This window comes from Battus philenor, unplaced genomic scaffold (assembly GCF_028537555.1).
Source record: "Battus philenor isolate CCGP_79_NKW_IND1 unplaced genomic scaffold, ilBatPhil1.0.hap1 SCAF_13, whole genome shotgun sequence".
NCBI lineage: Eukaryota > Metazoa > Arthropoda > Insecta > Lepidoptera > Papilionidae > Battus > Battus philenor.
In genome coordinates this window covers 9,507,804-9,525,841 of record NW_027181675.1, presented here as the reverse complement: position 1 = coordinate 9,525,841, position 18,038 = coordinate 9,507,804, and the positions used below count along the sequence as shown (strand labels likewise).

Below are 18,038 nucleotides of genomic sequence, written 5' to 3'. Positions count from 1 at the left end.
ACAATTTCTACATTTCATTAAATATAAAAAAAATCTAAATGGTGCTACTCTACTCAATATTTTATTTTTAAAGGTGGTTTTTCTATAAATTTATATTTCAAATGAAAGATTGATTTATAGCATTTCTCGTGTCATTTTTACTTTTCTATCTAAAATTTTTCTGATAACTAACACATCAATATGTACTTCCATGTCATTTATCAAAAAAACTAACCGCATACATTGTGTATTGTCCAATTTTAATTAGCCTCTTTTTTCAAATTAATACAATATTTAGGTCATGATTTATAGTAAATAATTTCTTGAAACACAGATTTTCACATTACGCGCAAATTATTTATTGTTTTACTGTTAATATTGATAGAATACACGTTGAACTAATTCTCCTGCTTTACTTAGATAAAATATTACAAAATAATATACATATTGCATCCTTTTGTGACATTCATTTTATGTGAAATAATATATCTACTTTTAAAATATAACAACGTAACAACCCATTAATATCTAAATTCATTCAATGGTTCATTGTTTTTGGCGATCAACATAAATGTGGAGGTATTTATATTAAGAAGTATATACTTTTAGTTGCAGTCTATATTTTATACGTCTATAATACTGTCGTGCTTTTTATCGGAAGCTTTTAGTTTTTCCTGCATTTGTGTCAACATGTCCTGCATTCGTCGAATCTGTAATAATAAATAATATTGAAGTGTGTAAAGCATTGCCATGTCTATTAATTAAAAATAAGAATTGACCCCAAAAAATTTTTATTTAAATTTGTGGCTTAATAACATTTGTGGCATAACATTGTGCGGCCACTTCGAAGCCCAGATTTATCGCCTTGTGACTATTTTATAGGGACATGTCAAAAGGAGCGACTCTCCGAAATACCTACTTAATTGAAGAAATAGTGTCGGTTCTAATAACTTAAGCTTGCAGGCGTGTTTTTGAAAACAGTGTTGTTTGAAAGAAAATTACCGAAGATCGAAACCTCGACGATATGATTTTCAAAAAATAAATAATTTTCATTTCATTATTTAATAAGAAAGATGTATATAACATACATCAAAGGACAACATATATTTTTATATTGTTTTCAAAAATCAATAGTTTGAGGTATTAATGATAAAACTATATTCATTATGCCCTGTATTAATGAAAAAATTATATGCAAATATATTACTGGTTTATAAATACAATGACTAAATATTTTTAGTTCAAAAATATATAATAATTATAATTATTAGCTAATTTTTGGTAACTTGTGAGCACAATTAAGCTTCAAACAATTATATGAAAACGGTGTAGCCTTTGGCTGAGTGGTTTGATTTACTTGGTTAAGAAGATAATATGCTCATTTATTAAGTAAGAGAAGATTCTGTTTGCAGATGGCATCACTATTTTGTTTGCATTGTCAACAATCAAAGAGAAATTTCAAACATATCGGATTAACATGTTACAATAACAAAAGCTGGCGTGGTATGTGTGTATAAATATGCTGAGTCAAACTGTCTTACCTCTTCATCTTTTTGTAATAATAAACGATCGGTATCTGTTATAACTACATCATTGTTATTTCCCATTGAATCTCTCTTCAATTTCCTGTTAATTGAAAATAAAAATACATTATTATTCAAGTTGAAATTTTTATGATAACAAGCGATTGATTGACACGCAGAGAGATGGTTTGGTTTTTGGGTCGATTAATAAACATTAAGTGTTAATCTGAGAAGAATATCACATACGACATCCAAAGAAATTTAAATATGTCATTAAAATGATCCTTCGGTTTTGAACTAAATAATAGAATTGTACCTCCTTTGTTCTGGTTAGTTTATGTTTAGTATTAATCTTGATTTTCTAATCTTTGATTTTTCTAATCTTTTCACCTTTTTTTCAATATTCTTCATATATTTAATAATCTTGTGGTAAATCATACGCTCTCAACGTTACAAGGTATATTTTTTTATTATTTTAACTTACATAAGGATATTCAATTTAAAACTTATGTCAGATTGCCACTTTGAAAGTATCGAAGGTAGTTATTATTAAACTAATAATACCACTAATGTAAGAAGTGATTACAATTTCTGACATGCCAAATCAAATGTCAGATCTGAGCTAGTTTTTAAGATAATTTCCTATTTATTTATAAAATAAGGAGTTATATATATAATATACATACCCTCGTTCACGCATAGCATGTTGCGATATCTGTGAGATGCACTGAGCGCGGAAGTTTTCGTAGTGGACGTCTTGTGTCACATCCTTTAAGTCTTGCATGTGCGTCGATATTAACATCGTCCGTAATTTTGTGAAGTCGGAATGTCTAGGGTTCTCCACTAATAAAAGAATTTAAAAGTAGGTATTTATCATTAGGTTTCCTGTTCTGCAAGGCTCAACGTATACTTCGTGTAAGGTCATCACCATTTCACTAGATCAGTGTTCAACTGCAAGGCATAGGCTTCCCCCAAAGAAATATATTGGTGAACATACAGTACCGTAATTACCACAAGCGGGTTGGCAATCGCAATGTAGAATTTTGGTACGCAGAAGCTGCCTCTTTCGATATATTTGATTATTTATCACGTATGTATACAAATTTACACATATATAGTCAAGCGATTAGCCTTTTATTTTTTTATGACTAGCCATAAATATTACGACCATTATATTTTTCTATTGGAATGCATTGAGCTTAAAACTTCTGGATGTAAACATCTTTCGTATCAATCATCAATAATACACATGGTTTTTTTTTAACAAAAAATGTCAAATCGTGGTTTATGTTTTCTATACATATATTTTTTTATTAATAATATACCAAAACAGACAAAATCGTAAGTTGGTTAATATAAAAGTAGCAATTTTAGGGGAGTTGACTGAATTTTTGACATGTAAAGAAGTCGATTATTCGAAGATTCTTGATAAAATTACATTAAAAAAATATTTTTGTTATTAATAACTTTATTAAAAAATAGCATTAAAATTTCCTCACCATCTACAATACCCCAAGGGTATTGGCGACCACGCACCCGTTTGCCACCAATTTCCATCACGGTATCTGCGGCTACCACAGCGAACGGCACCGACGCCTTTAGCTCACGATCTTGTTGCTTGAATTCTTCATCTTCATCGCTATCGCATTCAGGGAACTGGTATACCTAAATATACAACATTGAAAGAAAATGAAATAGAGACTTGAACTTAAACGTAGATTTAAAAAAGAGCTTGCAGAAATTTAAAACCAAAAGAAAAATGGCTTAAATCAATAGTTCCTATGTTATACGTATATTCGCTAGACAGAGATAATATAAGGTTCTTAAAAGCACACAATTTTGGGCGTCAACAATTGCAAAGAACTCTGAATATAACCTGAATTAAGGCCATTTTTAAAAAGGTGTGAAAATAACATTTTTTTAATATAATCCCTAATCTCGAATCGATTAAAATAAAATTATAGTTTTAGAATAAATACGCGAAATTAGCCTCTTCAACGACATGTTTCAGTGAAAGATTGAACATGAAGTCAATCCAAAACCCGTTAAATCGTAAGGTTTCTTAAGACTCTGCATACAACAGATGTAAACTAATATTTTTGCCTCGTGTGAATGCATCTTTACCTCGTTATCGGTATCTGATAATGTAAGGTTTGCATTTTCTGGTTAACTTTGTCTAGCGAAAACACTATTATAATGACATTTTAAGCGAGAAATATGTTAAAGTAATCTTTGCGCATTGAGAAATTATTGTAAAAACTTAAGAAAGATGTCATCGTATAGTCAATTAAACAAGTTTATTACTTGGATTTGGTATTCATCCAAATCGTTCAATATGCGTGTTTTGAGCTGCTTAACTTCATGGACTGTCAAGGAGTCGGCCTTCGCAATCACCACCACGATGTTCACTTTCCTATGTAACCGCCGCATCATTTCCAAGTCCACTTGTCTTAGACTGCAACATACAGGTCAATCAATTACACTATTACAGCGTCGCTGTTCATTCAATTGTCGAGAACGTTAACGGATCGTGAGATTGCTCGATGTCATTACAATCAATCTAATGAACCGTGTTATGTAGCGCGATTGGAAATTGAACTATTGGCGCTCATCGCGCTAGTTATTGAACTGTTAGTCAAGTTATAAATTCCACTGTTAATGTTCAATGAAAACGCGAGAATGTGTACCGCAAATATGTTTACCGCAAAAAAGTAATAAAAACATACAAATATAATCGCGCTATATCTCTGGAAAGCTCTTTATTTTTTTTTTCTATTTTCTGAATAGTTTGTCTATATTTTATAAATACTTTAAACAAAAAAGCTAGAAGCTAAAAAATCGATTTTATGTCAGATATTAAAAAGCAATAAAAAAGATTATTAAATTTGTCAAACGTAATTATTTACTGTCGTTGTTCTACATGGCATAAAATATTAAAAACTAGGAAAAATATAAATGTCAAGCTATCCAAAAACAAATATGCTTTGGTTAGATATTTTAAATAATTTCATTACTTATCAATCATCATTTCCACACCATAATTGTCTGCATTTCAGTTGTACTAGTTCATGTCCCCAAAGCATTATTCATCCAATGTTATATGATTTGAAGTAATAGATTTCATAAAACGGGAAAATCGATAGCCTGAGATTATAACGACAGACAGTTTGCCGTCACATTCCAGAATATTTGGTCTATAATCACTACATGCGCTATATTCGCGCATTTTATAAATAATGATTAACATCTATCATTTACAGGACTTTGAATATAACAACACTTAATGAAGTAATGGTTGATTAATATTATAACTACACAACCATAACTAAATATTTGCGTTAAAAAACTACTCAATTTGTTGCCTATTGCCATAATGTCATTATGATCTTGTTTGTCGTCCAAATTTCCGTCAATATTAAATCCGGATATGAAAAATATTACCACCAATCCATAATCAAAAGAATCGGTTGTTAATTTTTTTACGTGCTGTCTATCATGTCGAAGTTAAAGTGAAAGCTGGCATAAAAGCCCTGATCAATGCCTTTCTCGTTGGGAGTACATAACTTCGGTTACTAAAACTGTAATAGGTTTTTCAGGATTTTAACAAACTTTTTAATAATAGTTCTATTTTGGTAACTTTGCAGAATAATACAAGCGAAAGATTTTCAATATCCTAACTAATAATAATATTATTGCGTTTTGAAAATTAGCTTGTTATTAATTACAGAGTTCTTAATATATTTTTAGGTATTAAAATTTTATACACAATTGCAACTTCTTTCTTAGAAACAGTTGCGATATGATCAAATGTTTTAATTATAAAAAATATCTTCAAATATTTCTTGGAAGTCAATGACACTATAATAATTGTTCTCTATATGCGGGTACGTGTGCTTCCGCAATAATCGAAGCTATCAACGGCCATGATCAACTTTGACCCATTGTATTTATCTTGATACGTCGAAAATAAAAACAAAACATTTAATATCACTTTTAAAAATATAGAAGGGCCTACATAAATTTATTTTATTTTTTTCCGTTTGTGACATTAATTTCTTCAGTCATTTAAAATACAAACCTATTTGTAGAAAAAACTAGCACTTCTATACAATAAATATAATAAATAATAATAATCCATTCATTTAGACATATATCATTTATTATTTGAACATATAATTAACTAAAATACTCTCAGAGTCAACGCTCTCTATAAAAAATATACACATATAATACGACAGATAAAGCACTGCTTATAGGATAAATTGTATAAAAATCTATTATATTAATACATTAAATAAATAAAGTAACATTTAAAACTTCCTAATGCAAAGAATGGAAACGACAATATCATTAATGAAGGATTACTGGTAGAACGCCATTTTTACCGAAAATATTTACAAAACTTAGGTTAGTTTATTACTATAATTGCAGCAGTGCAATGTTGTCTCTCACGTCGGGCCTCACTAGAAAGCTTACATCATAGTCGCTCAACAAGCTATAGAAAGTCACGGAAAATCTCTACGACGTCGAATCGCACATGAGAGTTCCGTAGACGAAGTAGCTGACATCGTCCAGCAGACTGGCATGTTGAAGTCATTGAGGAGAGGCCACATAGCGTGGAGAATAGATGACTTGTTCTGTAGTGGAAAAAATAGACTGCAACGTACGACGTCCACCCAAAAAGTGGACAGACGATCGATTAAAATCATCGAAGGATAATAAATGGGCGAGTACTGTATCAAGCAGTGGAGGTCTTGTGGCTGAAATGATGATGATAATTAGTCCTTTAATAACTTATTCTCATTTAATCTACAATTGCAATTCATAAACATAAAAATTCGATCAAAATGTCACTACAGTATGATTTAAAAAGCATCGTTCATAAACGCTGTAGCGTTTCGCCTACCTATGAGCCCAAGGCGGGACGAAATAAAGGCAGCAATGCACTCTATTGTCCTGCATGTGCCTTCGGTTGAGTCCGCTCTCGTCGGTGAAGTACTGCCGGAATTGTTCGTCCACGTAGGCTGAACAAACGCGCCATGACTCCTCGCAGTTGATGGCGTCGCCGAAGCCCGGAGTGTCCACAATCGTCAATCTTAGCTTTACCCCGCGCTCTTCGATTTCCATAGTTTTCTTTTCGATAGTCGTTGTTTTCTCTATTCTATCTGATGTTTTAATTAAAATAATAAATACGTTCAAACACACATGAAAAATATATTTTGTATAACTATTAGAGTATATCGAAGAAAATCCCGAACGTGAAATTATTATGTATTAAAATTATTACACACGGAGGAAACTCCCGTATACGGATTTCTTCTTTTTTTGTAGGCAAGGAAAATGAAAGCCAGTTGTGATCTATGTGGTGTATTTAACAGGGATTGTTTTTAATCACGATGGACCACCAAAATAAAAAAAATGGTGCTTAACTGGCTGCAGGCTCGTTTAAATAATCGCTCAATTATAATTAAACTCTAAAAAGTATTGATGAACGCAGTAACCAGTATAAACGCGCGGATTCTCTTGAGAACTAAATAGATTTTAAAGAATTTTAAGCAACTAACCGTGTACATCTGGTATTTTTCTATTTTTATAAAGGTCACCCAAGAACAGACTGTTGATGAGGGTTGACTTCCCGAGGCCGGACTCGCCAACCACCATGAGTGTGAAATCGAATCCTCTCTTCACCGACTTTCGATGGACTTGCTCGGGCAACGTTGCGAATCCGATGTAATCTCGCTCACCCCGATCTCTTTCTGAAGGCAATAAACAAATAATTAAAGAAAAAACAATTTCTGTATTTGAATATGGTAAATAATGTTTTCATTTCATAGAACTATATATATATATATATATATGTGTGTGTGTGTGTGTGTGTGTGTGTGTATATTCCACTCTGTTTATAACTAACCCACCACTAAACTAAAACACGGACAAATATTTATGCTCTAATTGGAATTCAAAACATATGTTTCATAATGCTCATTGTTACTCGTATTTATAACAATACACCAGTTACGTATTGTTGGCTTTTCCTATTTTTCTAAAATGAATGTCTAAAAATTATCTATGTTATATATAAGCACAACATCGTATTTAGTTGGTTAAGATTATAACATTATTTTGCATTTTAAACATGAACAGTAGGCGGAATAATGCATATTAGCAATAAAGAACTCTAAAATTTAATTTAAAAGTATTTTTATTTATTTAACTGTCAACATCAATCGCTATCAAATGTAACAGATATTATCATTCGTAAGACGTCCGCTGCTCTTGAGACGTTGATATTGCACAAGCGATCCTCGTACCTATACTTAGTTTTAACCATTGGAATAGATAACATCAAATTCATTACCTTTTATTTATATATACTTTTGTACTTAAATCTACCTATTATAATATCTATTTCACCTGGGACTGCAATGTTTTTTTATTTTGTAAAATCTACTAATCTAATTATAACCATTCAGTCTTAAAGGTACTTTTCGCGACAAAAGTACTGACTGATCAATTTATTTATATTCGTGTTTAAAAAAAGAGTAATGTCTAGATGCCTTTTTTATTTTAGGTTTTTTTTTAAATTTTTATTTATACATTTGAAAAATTAAAGATGGAAAGAGGTGTTAATTAATTTTTGATAAATGTCAATTTTTATTGACGAAAGTTGTTGAAATTAACGTTTTTTAGATTCTACAGACTGATTTTGTTACGAAACCTTTGACGTTTTTGGTAAGTATGACATTATTATGAAAAAGAAAAAATACAATGGTAGGTTAGTTAAAATATGAAATGTAACTATAAACCAGATGAAATTAAATTCATTACTTTAACTTGTAAATTCAGACACATTATATTTTCATAATAATTTTAAGGTGTTACATTCTAAACAACGTATTCGTTTCATGGTAGAGCTCAATATGTTGTAAACTAACTTTAGACATTTACGTAAAATGGAGTGGGATGCGGACGAAACGTATTATCTAACTCATTTGCACCTTAGAGAGATATTACATATTTTCTGATATTGGCAAGAAAATTAGCAGGGATAAAGCCGTGAAGGAGTAGAAATAATGGTAGCTGACACATAACAGAAAAATTCATTATAACGTACGTAGGATGAAATTGATAACAATGCAAGAATACGCGGAGAATCTATGTAGTTACTTCCTGTTGTCTAAACTACTCAATTGCGGCGGCGTAATCACTTCCTTTGCCCGTAAGTGTCGCATCTATAGGACGTAGAAAGCGCACAGTATTACGAACAATTTGCATGGACGGAAGATTACGCTGCGTTTTCGTTAGGGTTTGTGCACCGCGAGCCTGATCACTGCAGTGTAAGCAGCGGAGTGTGAAAATACTGGTTTACTTTGAAGCCAGGGACATTGTTCAGTGCGTGCCCGCTTTACATCGGGGACAACCAGCGGAAGCGTCATACGTGCCCATCAAAACTGCTAACTCTGTTACATACTGTTGTTAATTAGTAGTACACGGTTTAAGGGAACGGACATACCCATCCATGATAATTGAACGCTGACGAGGACGGACAATCATTAAACAAAATTATTAAAAAAGAAATAAAAACTTTTCTTACTATATAATGTCATATTAACGATATCTAACTTTACAATCTACAGTCTTTTATTACATTATTGTAACCTTCTAAGTATGTTATCTTTAATAAAATTTACCAGCTATAAGTTAAAATTAATAGTCAAAATATCTATGATCTATGCTGACATAAATAACGAAAAAATTGTCTATTGCAGAAATGTAGCGGGATCCCAATTTTTAAAACGCTTTCAATGTTTTATAGATACTCGCTTTAAACAACACTTTCAACTTACGTATTTTTATCACAGTGGTCAACGGTGATTTTTTCTTTTGATTTTCATTCTTGATGTTTTCACTATCAGATTCGGTATTAATTATATTTATGTCTTTATCATTAATGCTTATATCTACGATAGCGTAGGTATCACTGTCTTCCATAATAATATTCTCAAAACTTATCGTTTATTTATAATCGTTTTGTTTTTGTATTAAAAATTATATGTACGATGATGACAGGCAACTCATGTCTTGAAAGTAGGCAATGAAAATGGAAAAAGGCGGGAAATTCTGCAACGAGTTGCGTATTTAGCGTAATGCAGGATGCCAGTAGTAGTTCCGATTAGTAAAAACCGATGGAAACGTTACAGTATACGTAGAAGGCGGCGGAACAAGGTGCGTCGCGAGACCGACTACGCGATATGCTGGTACAAAGCACAATTTAGAACTGCGCGCGCGACTGACATGATACCTCGTTTCCATTTGAATTCTTTATTACGTCATTCATTAATGCCAACCAAATTAAATACTAGGCCTATTATGTGACCTGTAATTTAAATTAGGTTAACTTAGCACATTGTCATCATATTCAATCTTTTTTACCTCTTTTAATTTTAGTGTATAACCAATATCTGGTAAAAATTATATAAGACTTATTTTATTAACAGTTTTTCATCAATAGTTCAATATATAAATTTGTAAAATTTTACGGCAATAATGATAAATATATTTATTAATTATACCATTTGTTATAATAAAAAATGCCTTGCTAATATTTATTAAAGTTAAACATTACATATATTTATTAAAGTTCATTAAAACAAAATATTTTATAGAATTACAAAAGTACTGCATGTAAATACAACTAATTGCGTGTTATTTTCATATGACTCACGTTGGATTTGTGTTTTAAAATTCTCGTAATAAAGATGGGAACAACGACCTTCAAATCTTAGCCATTATCTTTATCTATTTGATTATTATGACCAGTACAGATACAGTTTACTACTATAAGATGTAATAAAAACGAATACAGATTTTTTTATTGTGAGAATAAAATTGGTTTCAAAATAGGTGCGTAAATATTTATTTAATAATACAATTAATATTGCTAATTAAATACCAATCCATACTGTATTACATGAATTCCAGTGACAATAAATTCCATCAGTGTCACTATATACATATGTATATAGCCTGGCCGTAAATATTGTCATAATTAAAATTTAGAAAATATTACTTTTGAATTTGCAATCTAACATTTTTACATGGTTGTTCATTTTATTTTCTTATTTTCGCGCCGATATATTCTAAAATATTTTGTGATATAAAAATTGAGTATGGTGATCAGGAGAATCGAGTCGCTTTGATTACATTATATAAAGTAGGTATGGTGCCAAATACAATTTTTAAAATCATCCATATGCTTAGTATTAGTCAAATATTAGTGTATTTATATAGAGACTGGCTATTGATAGGTACAGTGAAACCGCCTCTGTTTGAAAACAAAGGTGTTTGTGACAGAAAAAGAACTGTCCGTCCACGTACTGTTCGTATAAAAAAAGCGATCAAAGCAGTAAGGCAGGGAAGGAATTCGAAGAAATCCTGTCCGAAATCTTAGCCCTTCGTCCAAAATCGATTTTATCTCAAAAGATGAAGATGCACCTAGAATCCTAACGCGTAATTTAATTTGACTTTGGACCTACAAAAATAGTATACAAACAGCACACTTCTTCAAAAATAGGGTGTTAAAATCAAAATAACTGCTTAAGCGGTACGCAAAGTGACGTCTTACAAAATTTTTTTTATGGATGAGAAAATTTTTACAATTAAGCAATATCTTAACAAACAAAATTACCGTATTAATGCTGAAAGCTCGTGAGCATTATCTGAATTCAGTGATGGTTTGGTGAGGTGTTAGCTATAAAGTCACTACGACTGAGCCATATTTTTGTAAAAAAGTCATCAAGACATCGATATAAGTATATCAAGATGCCTTTCTTGGTAAGGTGATTACGTCCTTTATTATCCATTCCTGGTTATTGAACTATTAAAAACACCATTTTTTAATCTTAATACGATCATGATCAATGAATGAATTATGGTCCCTTTAACAAGACTCGCCCATTCTTGGTTAGAAATGAACTTTCCGCACTTCAGAGCTGAAGACTGGCCGTCATCCAGTCCAGCACCTAATCCTCTGAATTATTATTAGTGGTCAGTTTTTGAAAATTTATTCAAAGCGTTTTATAATTTGGAGTCCCCAAAGCAATTCGTTCGATTAGCAGTAAAAATTTTCAAAGACTGTATTGAAGCCAATGGAGACTACTTCGAATAAGATGTATATATTTATAATGGTTTTATATTAATGTATTAAAATTACACACTAAAATATTAATAAATGTTACGTACTATAAAAATGTTCTTTTTTTAAAAAAATATGTCAAGATAAGTATAGCTAAAAGTACTTGTTTGCAATGGACCAATTAATACACAGTAAAATCTTTTGCAGATAAAGAGAGAAATAAAAGATTTACTGACCGTTGTCAATAAGTCTTTTATCTTTACAAATTAAATATTACAGCTCCTTCGGAGATACATCATTATCGTCATTATTATATCAATCGATAAACGCTCAAGGCAAGACTCAGGCCTCCTCCAAAGATCGCCATGATGCCTTTAGAGGTTACCGAGAAACATCCCTTCCCTTTTGCACCAACAAGCAACTTACTCATTCTGTTCAGCATTAATAATAACTTTTTAATAATCAATTATTATTATTTAGTAATGTTATAAAAAGATATATGAGTAACATGTTTTACTTACCCATCGTCATGACTGTAGGAACACAAATACGCTTCTAGAAATTTGATTACGCGATTACGGAAAATTTTTATCAAATTTTCATAATAATTTATTCTTTCTTAAAAACATTGAATAAATTACACAAAACTTGAACATTTTAACTGCGTTGATGAATATCTACTGCATTTGCGTAGGAAATTTGTGAACCAATCGATCGAATTCGCGAAATTTAACAATTAACTTGGAAAATCTTCAACACCTTTCCTGTGGTCACAATAGTATGAAAATTCATGTTACTATTTTAGAATTTTGAAAGTAAATTATTGCATATGCGTATTCATAATATTTAGAGTTCATGAAGTGCGCTGTTAAAGTAAGATAAAGCCTAAATTTTTACACTGGTACACATAAAAAACAACAAAAAAAAAGAATATATCGTCACGCGACACCTATCCTAAAGTTGTATAATTTAAAATATGTAAAAAAATGGTAAAATAAGTTAAATCACATTGTTTGTGCGCCCTTCTGTGCGTGTTAGTTACGTAATGGGGTCCCGGGTACAGCTCAGGGCTCCGGTTCAGACCCCAGCCCCGCGGCTGCGCGTCGCTGTTGTCCCGGAAATCGCGCATGCCCCCAACTAGGGACACAAATAGTCGATACATTACCATCCACCGCGCATGCGCTTCACCCTCTTCCGCCCTCGGCCTTGTCCTCGCTTCGAAACAACTTCTCTTCTTACCCATCTCCGTCGATGGCCTAGAAGCACCAATCGTCATTAACAACATTCAAGGTCAATACGGTATCTATTTAAAACCCAAGGGTCCCTGGAAGGCTCTTCGGGCGAAAATAAAAGCGCCTAATGACGTGACTTTGTTTTTGTGGTACTTCTTGTTTACAATATAGGTTAACGATGCAGATCTATTCGTGGAAAGAGTCTGAGATATTGTTGTTTATATCATGAATACAATTATTTTAAAAGAACGTTAAATACAAACATTAATAACGAGTATTATAACGAGTATTATTATAATAATGTTTGTATTTTACGTACGTACGTACGTGCGTTACGTACTTTGCTTATTTTAAATAGTTTTAATAATCGGCAAGAAAGAAATTAGAATTAAGAAGTATATATTCAAAATTCTAGACACAAACCGATTTTGGTATTTTCTTTAATTGAAATCGACCCCTATAAAAACCTTTATTAGGAACATTAAGTGATATTAAATCATTATGTAAATCAAACCTGTATTTTAAACTATAAAAAACAGGAACTTCTATGATGTACTACTCTTTAACCAAATTTGCGTTTTAAACAATATAATATACATATTCAATTACATTTTTCAAACAATAAACCATTAATTGATTTACGAGTATTATAAATGATAAAGTACAAAAGTTGTATATTTAATAAACCGTAAAATATGTTTATATGCTTTCTTAATGATTACTGTCAAGCTTTAGTTACAGCTTTCTGACGTTCGTACTGTCGGGGCACGGTGAAGTAATTTATTATGCGTGCTCAATAAGTAATTCGTTCAGTGTTCATATATAGGGAGAGTTATGATAATTTTATAAAATTAGATTAATTGTTAACATTACTGTTTTTACGGGACACGACGGAACAGCGGGCAATCTGTACAGATTAGTACTAAAAAGGTAGTGGCAATGCAACAAAAAAACATGAAAACGGTGTGGCATGTACTTCTAAATTGTCGAAAATTCTAGAGATCAGTTCTCCCGTCATTTAAATCCTCCTATTTTGATTTGACAAATGAAAATTACAAGGCGCAAAAAATCAGATAGAAGCAGCATTTCGCCGGGATTATTTTAATCCTTAACATCGAGCACGTTGTAGTACAATTACTCGTAAAGAGTCTGTAAAAAACTTTGTAATCCGTGGTACCAGCGTCGGAACGTAGACGAACTTGGCGATGACTTAATGATGACAATCCGGCCGGAGTGGCAAGGGTCGGGTTCGATGACAGACCAGCTGATTTGATCATCTGCCTAACCTTGACAGAAAAAATCTATTCCAGATCTAGGTTTACCTTGGTGGATCTTTCAAACATAACATTTAACTTAGGCGAAATACACTATGGAATGTTCTTGGCCATATTAGAATCAAAGCAACTGATAATATTTGGATGACGCGTTGTCATTCCCCACAACCAACGAAACACGCAGTTTTTAGCACACCTATGCGGAAAAAGAAGCTCTGACTGGCAAGTAATCGTTACCATTCGGGTCAAGGCGTTTGTCCTTTTGCGTACAACAACCGCGTCCGAATAATAAGAAAAAAGAAAAAATTGAAGAAGTTTCAGCGTTCATCAGGTCGTATCCCCATTTCCCGACAGGCTGTCGACTGCGTACATTACACGGAGAACGATAACCAGGCCATACGCAAATTTATCAAAAAGATTCACACAATTTTAAGACTGTATCGATGGCGATTTGCTATGGGAAAGCAGGGGTCTTGAAGGTTCTAAAGAAAAACGAAAAACCAACAAAACAATCTGGTTAAATACGTCACGCTTTTTTTGTGACGAATGCTTACTGTTGGTTGGCTGTTGGCCGTTATTGCTATTTATATTATAATTAACTTAACAAAGACGCTGACAAAAAAAGTCAACAGCCTCAATGATATAACAAATAACGATAATTATTAATATAATATATAGGCTAAGACTACCTAGAATAAAAATTTAGACTACTAAAATTCCAGAGAAACTTGAAGTTAATTTGTTTTTACAGTAGCGACTCTTAGGTGGCAATCGCTTAATGGTTTCTGGTGGTTACATTCAAACTTGTTTAATTTTTTCCATTTTAGAGGTGTTGTTATAGTAGAAAAAAGTATGCTCTTAAAACGTACATATTAGAATTTAGATTCCAATTAATTTATTGTAGAATAGAGGCATAATACGGATGAATTATGAATATTACGTATCCCAAGAAATAATGAAATCAAAAACCTTGAAGCAAAATTGTACGTAAACAGTTTAAGCGTTATTGTAACTGTTATCGCATGCTATGTAGTTTTAGTACGTAATAATAAATGTTTTTTGTGTATATTATTATTAATAATTTATTTAATATTATGTAAAACAATCACGGGTCAAATATTGTAATTATAATCTTGTAAAGACGTCAATAATATCACTTCTGTGTAATAAATGCTACGAACTAACTAATTTTTTAAACTAATTTTTTCCATCAGATCCATTTTAGCGTTTTTTTATTGTAAATAGAATATTTATATATTATCCTCATATAGTAATATGATAAGACATGTGAAATGATTCCTACCTATTTTAATTAAATAGCAAATACGCGTAAAAACGATTGTTAACAGATATATTAATATTAGCAATGAAGTACTTCGTATGTACATATTATTACTTATGCCTGATTCACAAGGAACTTTAGCTAAATAAACTAAGAAATTCATTATAAACTAACATAAAAAATACCCTTTTTGGCTTTATTCGACAATAAAGTTAGTCATATTTTGAACGAAATGGATTGAAATATCTAAAAAATATACTATAAGTAAATATGTATATAATTATAAGAAACTTATGTCTTAAACAAAATATGGTAAGTTTTTTATCATGACCCATGTAACTTTTTTAGTTCACGGACCCTTCCGCTCCGTGAACCAATTTCCTATAAAGTTGTAAAAGCCAATGTAATAAGAAATCTTTTGGTAGAGGTCTATTTTCAGCTGAGCACTTCTTACAGCTGTGATGGTTATGATGATGATAAACAAAGAAACTTGCCAACAAGAATTTTGATTATTATAAAGGTTTAATTATATAACCTTGGCTCCCCTCCCAATGAATGGTTGTCATTATCTTGCATATTTTTTTCTGCACACGGTAATGTCATCTGTCTTCATGTCTCCTTGCGTCGATGGCATGCTCAATTAATGTTATTATGTCGTTGAAATGATAAAAGTTGCTACGATTTTCGTAACGCCAAACTATAATCGTGTGAATTGAAATCAATTTTCACACGCTGTGGATTGTTTGATTTTTGAAGAATGGAACTCGGTCGATTCAAAGGTATTTTTTCACCTTGTAAGTACAGTGAATCTACGGTTTGTAAATGTCCATTTCACAAACCATTTCATTACGTACCGTTGAATATACGAAATCAATAATTTAAAATTAATCAATGTTCTTTTGTAACTACCGCCTGTAGGGAATAAAGATAGGTTTTATATTTAACGAAGCCCTATAGCCTTTTCGTAGCTATTATGAAGTAGAAATGATGATTATTAGACAGGCCATTATCTTCCGTTGTGATAGTTTTACGGTAAACGTTTATACAATGTTAATTTTAACTCAAATTTATTATTTAGCATTATAAACATTGCACTGTATTTTTATCATATTTATGAGTATATGGAACAGATTGTATTTGTCTGGGTAATTATAGAAATAGTTTTTCTGGCAATCATAGAGTCACAGCCGTTAACGACTTATTTTTTAAATTTAAATTCGGTTATAAGTTTGCCTTTTAAAATTTTTGAGTATTTGCGAAATGTTTCTAACAATTTAAAAAATATTTTGAGTACTTTAACTCTCTAACTTTTGTCAGTAATATAATAACTCTCAAATTAATTTAAATCGGAAGGATTAATAGTAAGAGCTACAATAATTTTTTTTAAACTTTCTGTGGTTGTTATATATAAAACATACTTCTGCTGAATCACGTGGTAAATAAACATAATAAACTCGGAAAAATTTAGTGTAATTTTTATATACTCTTATTTTTATTTTTCTATGTTAATATTCAATGATATTGTAAATAAAGGTAATTCCTGTATAAATATAAAGAAAACTTTCATTGTTACGTTAGGTCTCTTAAAGCTCAAGTAAAGATCACGCAGTGAAAGTTAAAATCGATAAATCACTATTGTAAACCTAACCAGGAAGCGTCAAACCGTGGAAATCGAAACATGAAAATAAAGTGATAACCAATCCAAACTTGTCTTGGTTTTTTATTTACGTTTCGTATCTTCGGACGACTAGGGGTGTCATTACACATCATCATGTCAGCAGATAGACGTTCACTGTGAAGTTCAGGCCTCCCACGTCACAACAACCAGCTCTTACGCTGCCCGCATTCAGCGACTTTACGCAACTTCAACATTGTCGTCTGTCCAGCAAATAGGTGCGGCGTGAGTAGTGGAGGCCTATACACTGTAGTCGCCTCTCGAGAACGGCAGTCGGTTGCAGGAGTGATATGTCTCGTCCACTGCCAATTCAAGCGATCAACATCGACGGTCTCGTCAATAAAAAAGATGAGTTGGCCGGTTTCTCAGAAAGCACAGCAAAAATCAATCTCATTGAGATTTCCCACCTCAAACCCTGTAAGTGCGACCCAAAAGCGTGAATTATCATATCCCAACTTGGAAATCTCTGCGTGTAAAATATTCCTCACTGGACAACCTGCACTTAATCTAATTACTGCCTACCGTCCCGGTAAAAAAGAAATACTCCTCTTGGACATTGGGACGCTCACCTCCTTAGGTCCGACTGTCTTGATTGCTGATAATTTGAACAGCAAACACGAAAGCTGGAATCACTCTAGTTCGAACAACAATAGCAGTAAACTCTATAACATATCTAGTCACCAAAGCTCCTCTTATTTTCAACCGTTACCCGCGTTACGCTCTCCCTCACAGGGGGTCAACTATTGACTTATTCCTCTTTTATAACGTATCATTCCAAGGCCAGAACATCGAAACACTCTTATGACCAAAATTAGCATCAATTGGCGTAGCCTCGAGTCTAAACTCCAGGTTATGAACTCCAAGCATCACTCTAGTATCCCCAACAGCATTATAGGCGATATCGCCGTCGTGTATTTGTATACATACAATTATATATT

General features: G+C 32.1%; 1 protein-coding gene across 2 annotated transcripts; it reads right to left on the bottom strand.

Moving 5' to 3' along the window:
- Nucleotides 1-376: 376 nt before the first annotated feature.
- Nucleotides 377-9,746, bottom strand: Septin4 (septin 4). 2 transcript variants are annotated; one of them, XM_068776915.1, is made up of 8 exons: nucleotides 9,350-9,746; nucleotides 7,067-7,258; nucleotides 6,409-6,667; nucleotides 3,807-3,957; nucleotides 3,002-3,167; nucleotides 2,189-2,345; nucleotides 1,521-1,605; nucleotides 377-689 (listed from the first exon to the last, which is right to left on the bottom strand). In XM_068776915.1, exons 1-8 carry the CDS (start codon nucleotides 9,492-9,494, stop codon nucleotides 603-605), a joined length of 1,242 nt encoding a protein of 413 aa, XP_068633016.1. In that variant the 5' UTR covers nucleotides 9,495-9,746; the 3' UTR covers nucleotides 377-602. The 2 variants fall into 2 exon arrangements, with proteins under 2 accessions (XP_068633016.1, XP_068633018.1); XM_068776917.1 differs by lacking the exon at nucleotides 9,350-9,746 and adding an exon at nucleotides 8,872-8,954.
- Between the last annotated feature and the right edge of the window lie 8,292 nt (nucleotides 9,747-18,038).

What these genes read in the sequence shown, in the direction of transcription:
- Septin4 (XM_068776915.1), bottom strand. Translation starts at nt 9,494, where the DNA reads ATGGAAGACAGTGATACCTACGCTATCGTAGATATAAGCATTAATGAT. An exon ending in CATGCTATGCGTGAACGAGG is followed by an intron (nt 1,606 to 2,188) that starts GTATGTATATTA and finishes TTCAATTAACAG; the next exon opens with GAAATTGAAGAGAGATTCAA. An exon ending in TATTACAAAAAGATGAAGAG is followed by an intron (nt 690 to 1,520) that starts GTAAGACAGTTT and finishes TTATTATTACAG; the next exon opens with ATTCGACGAATGCAGGACAT.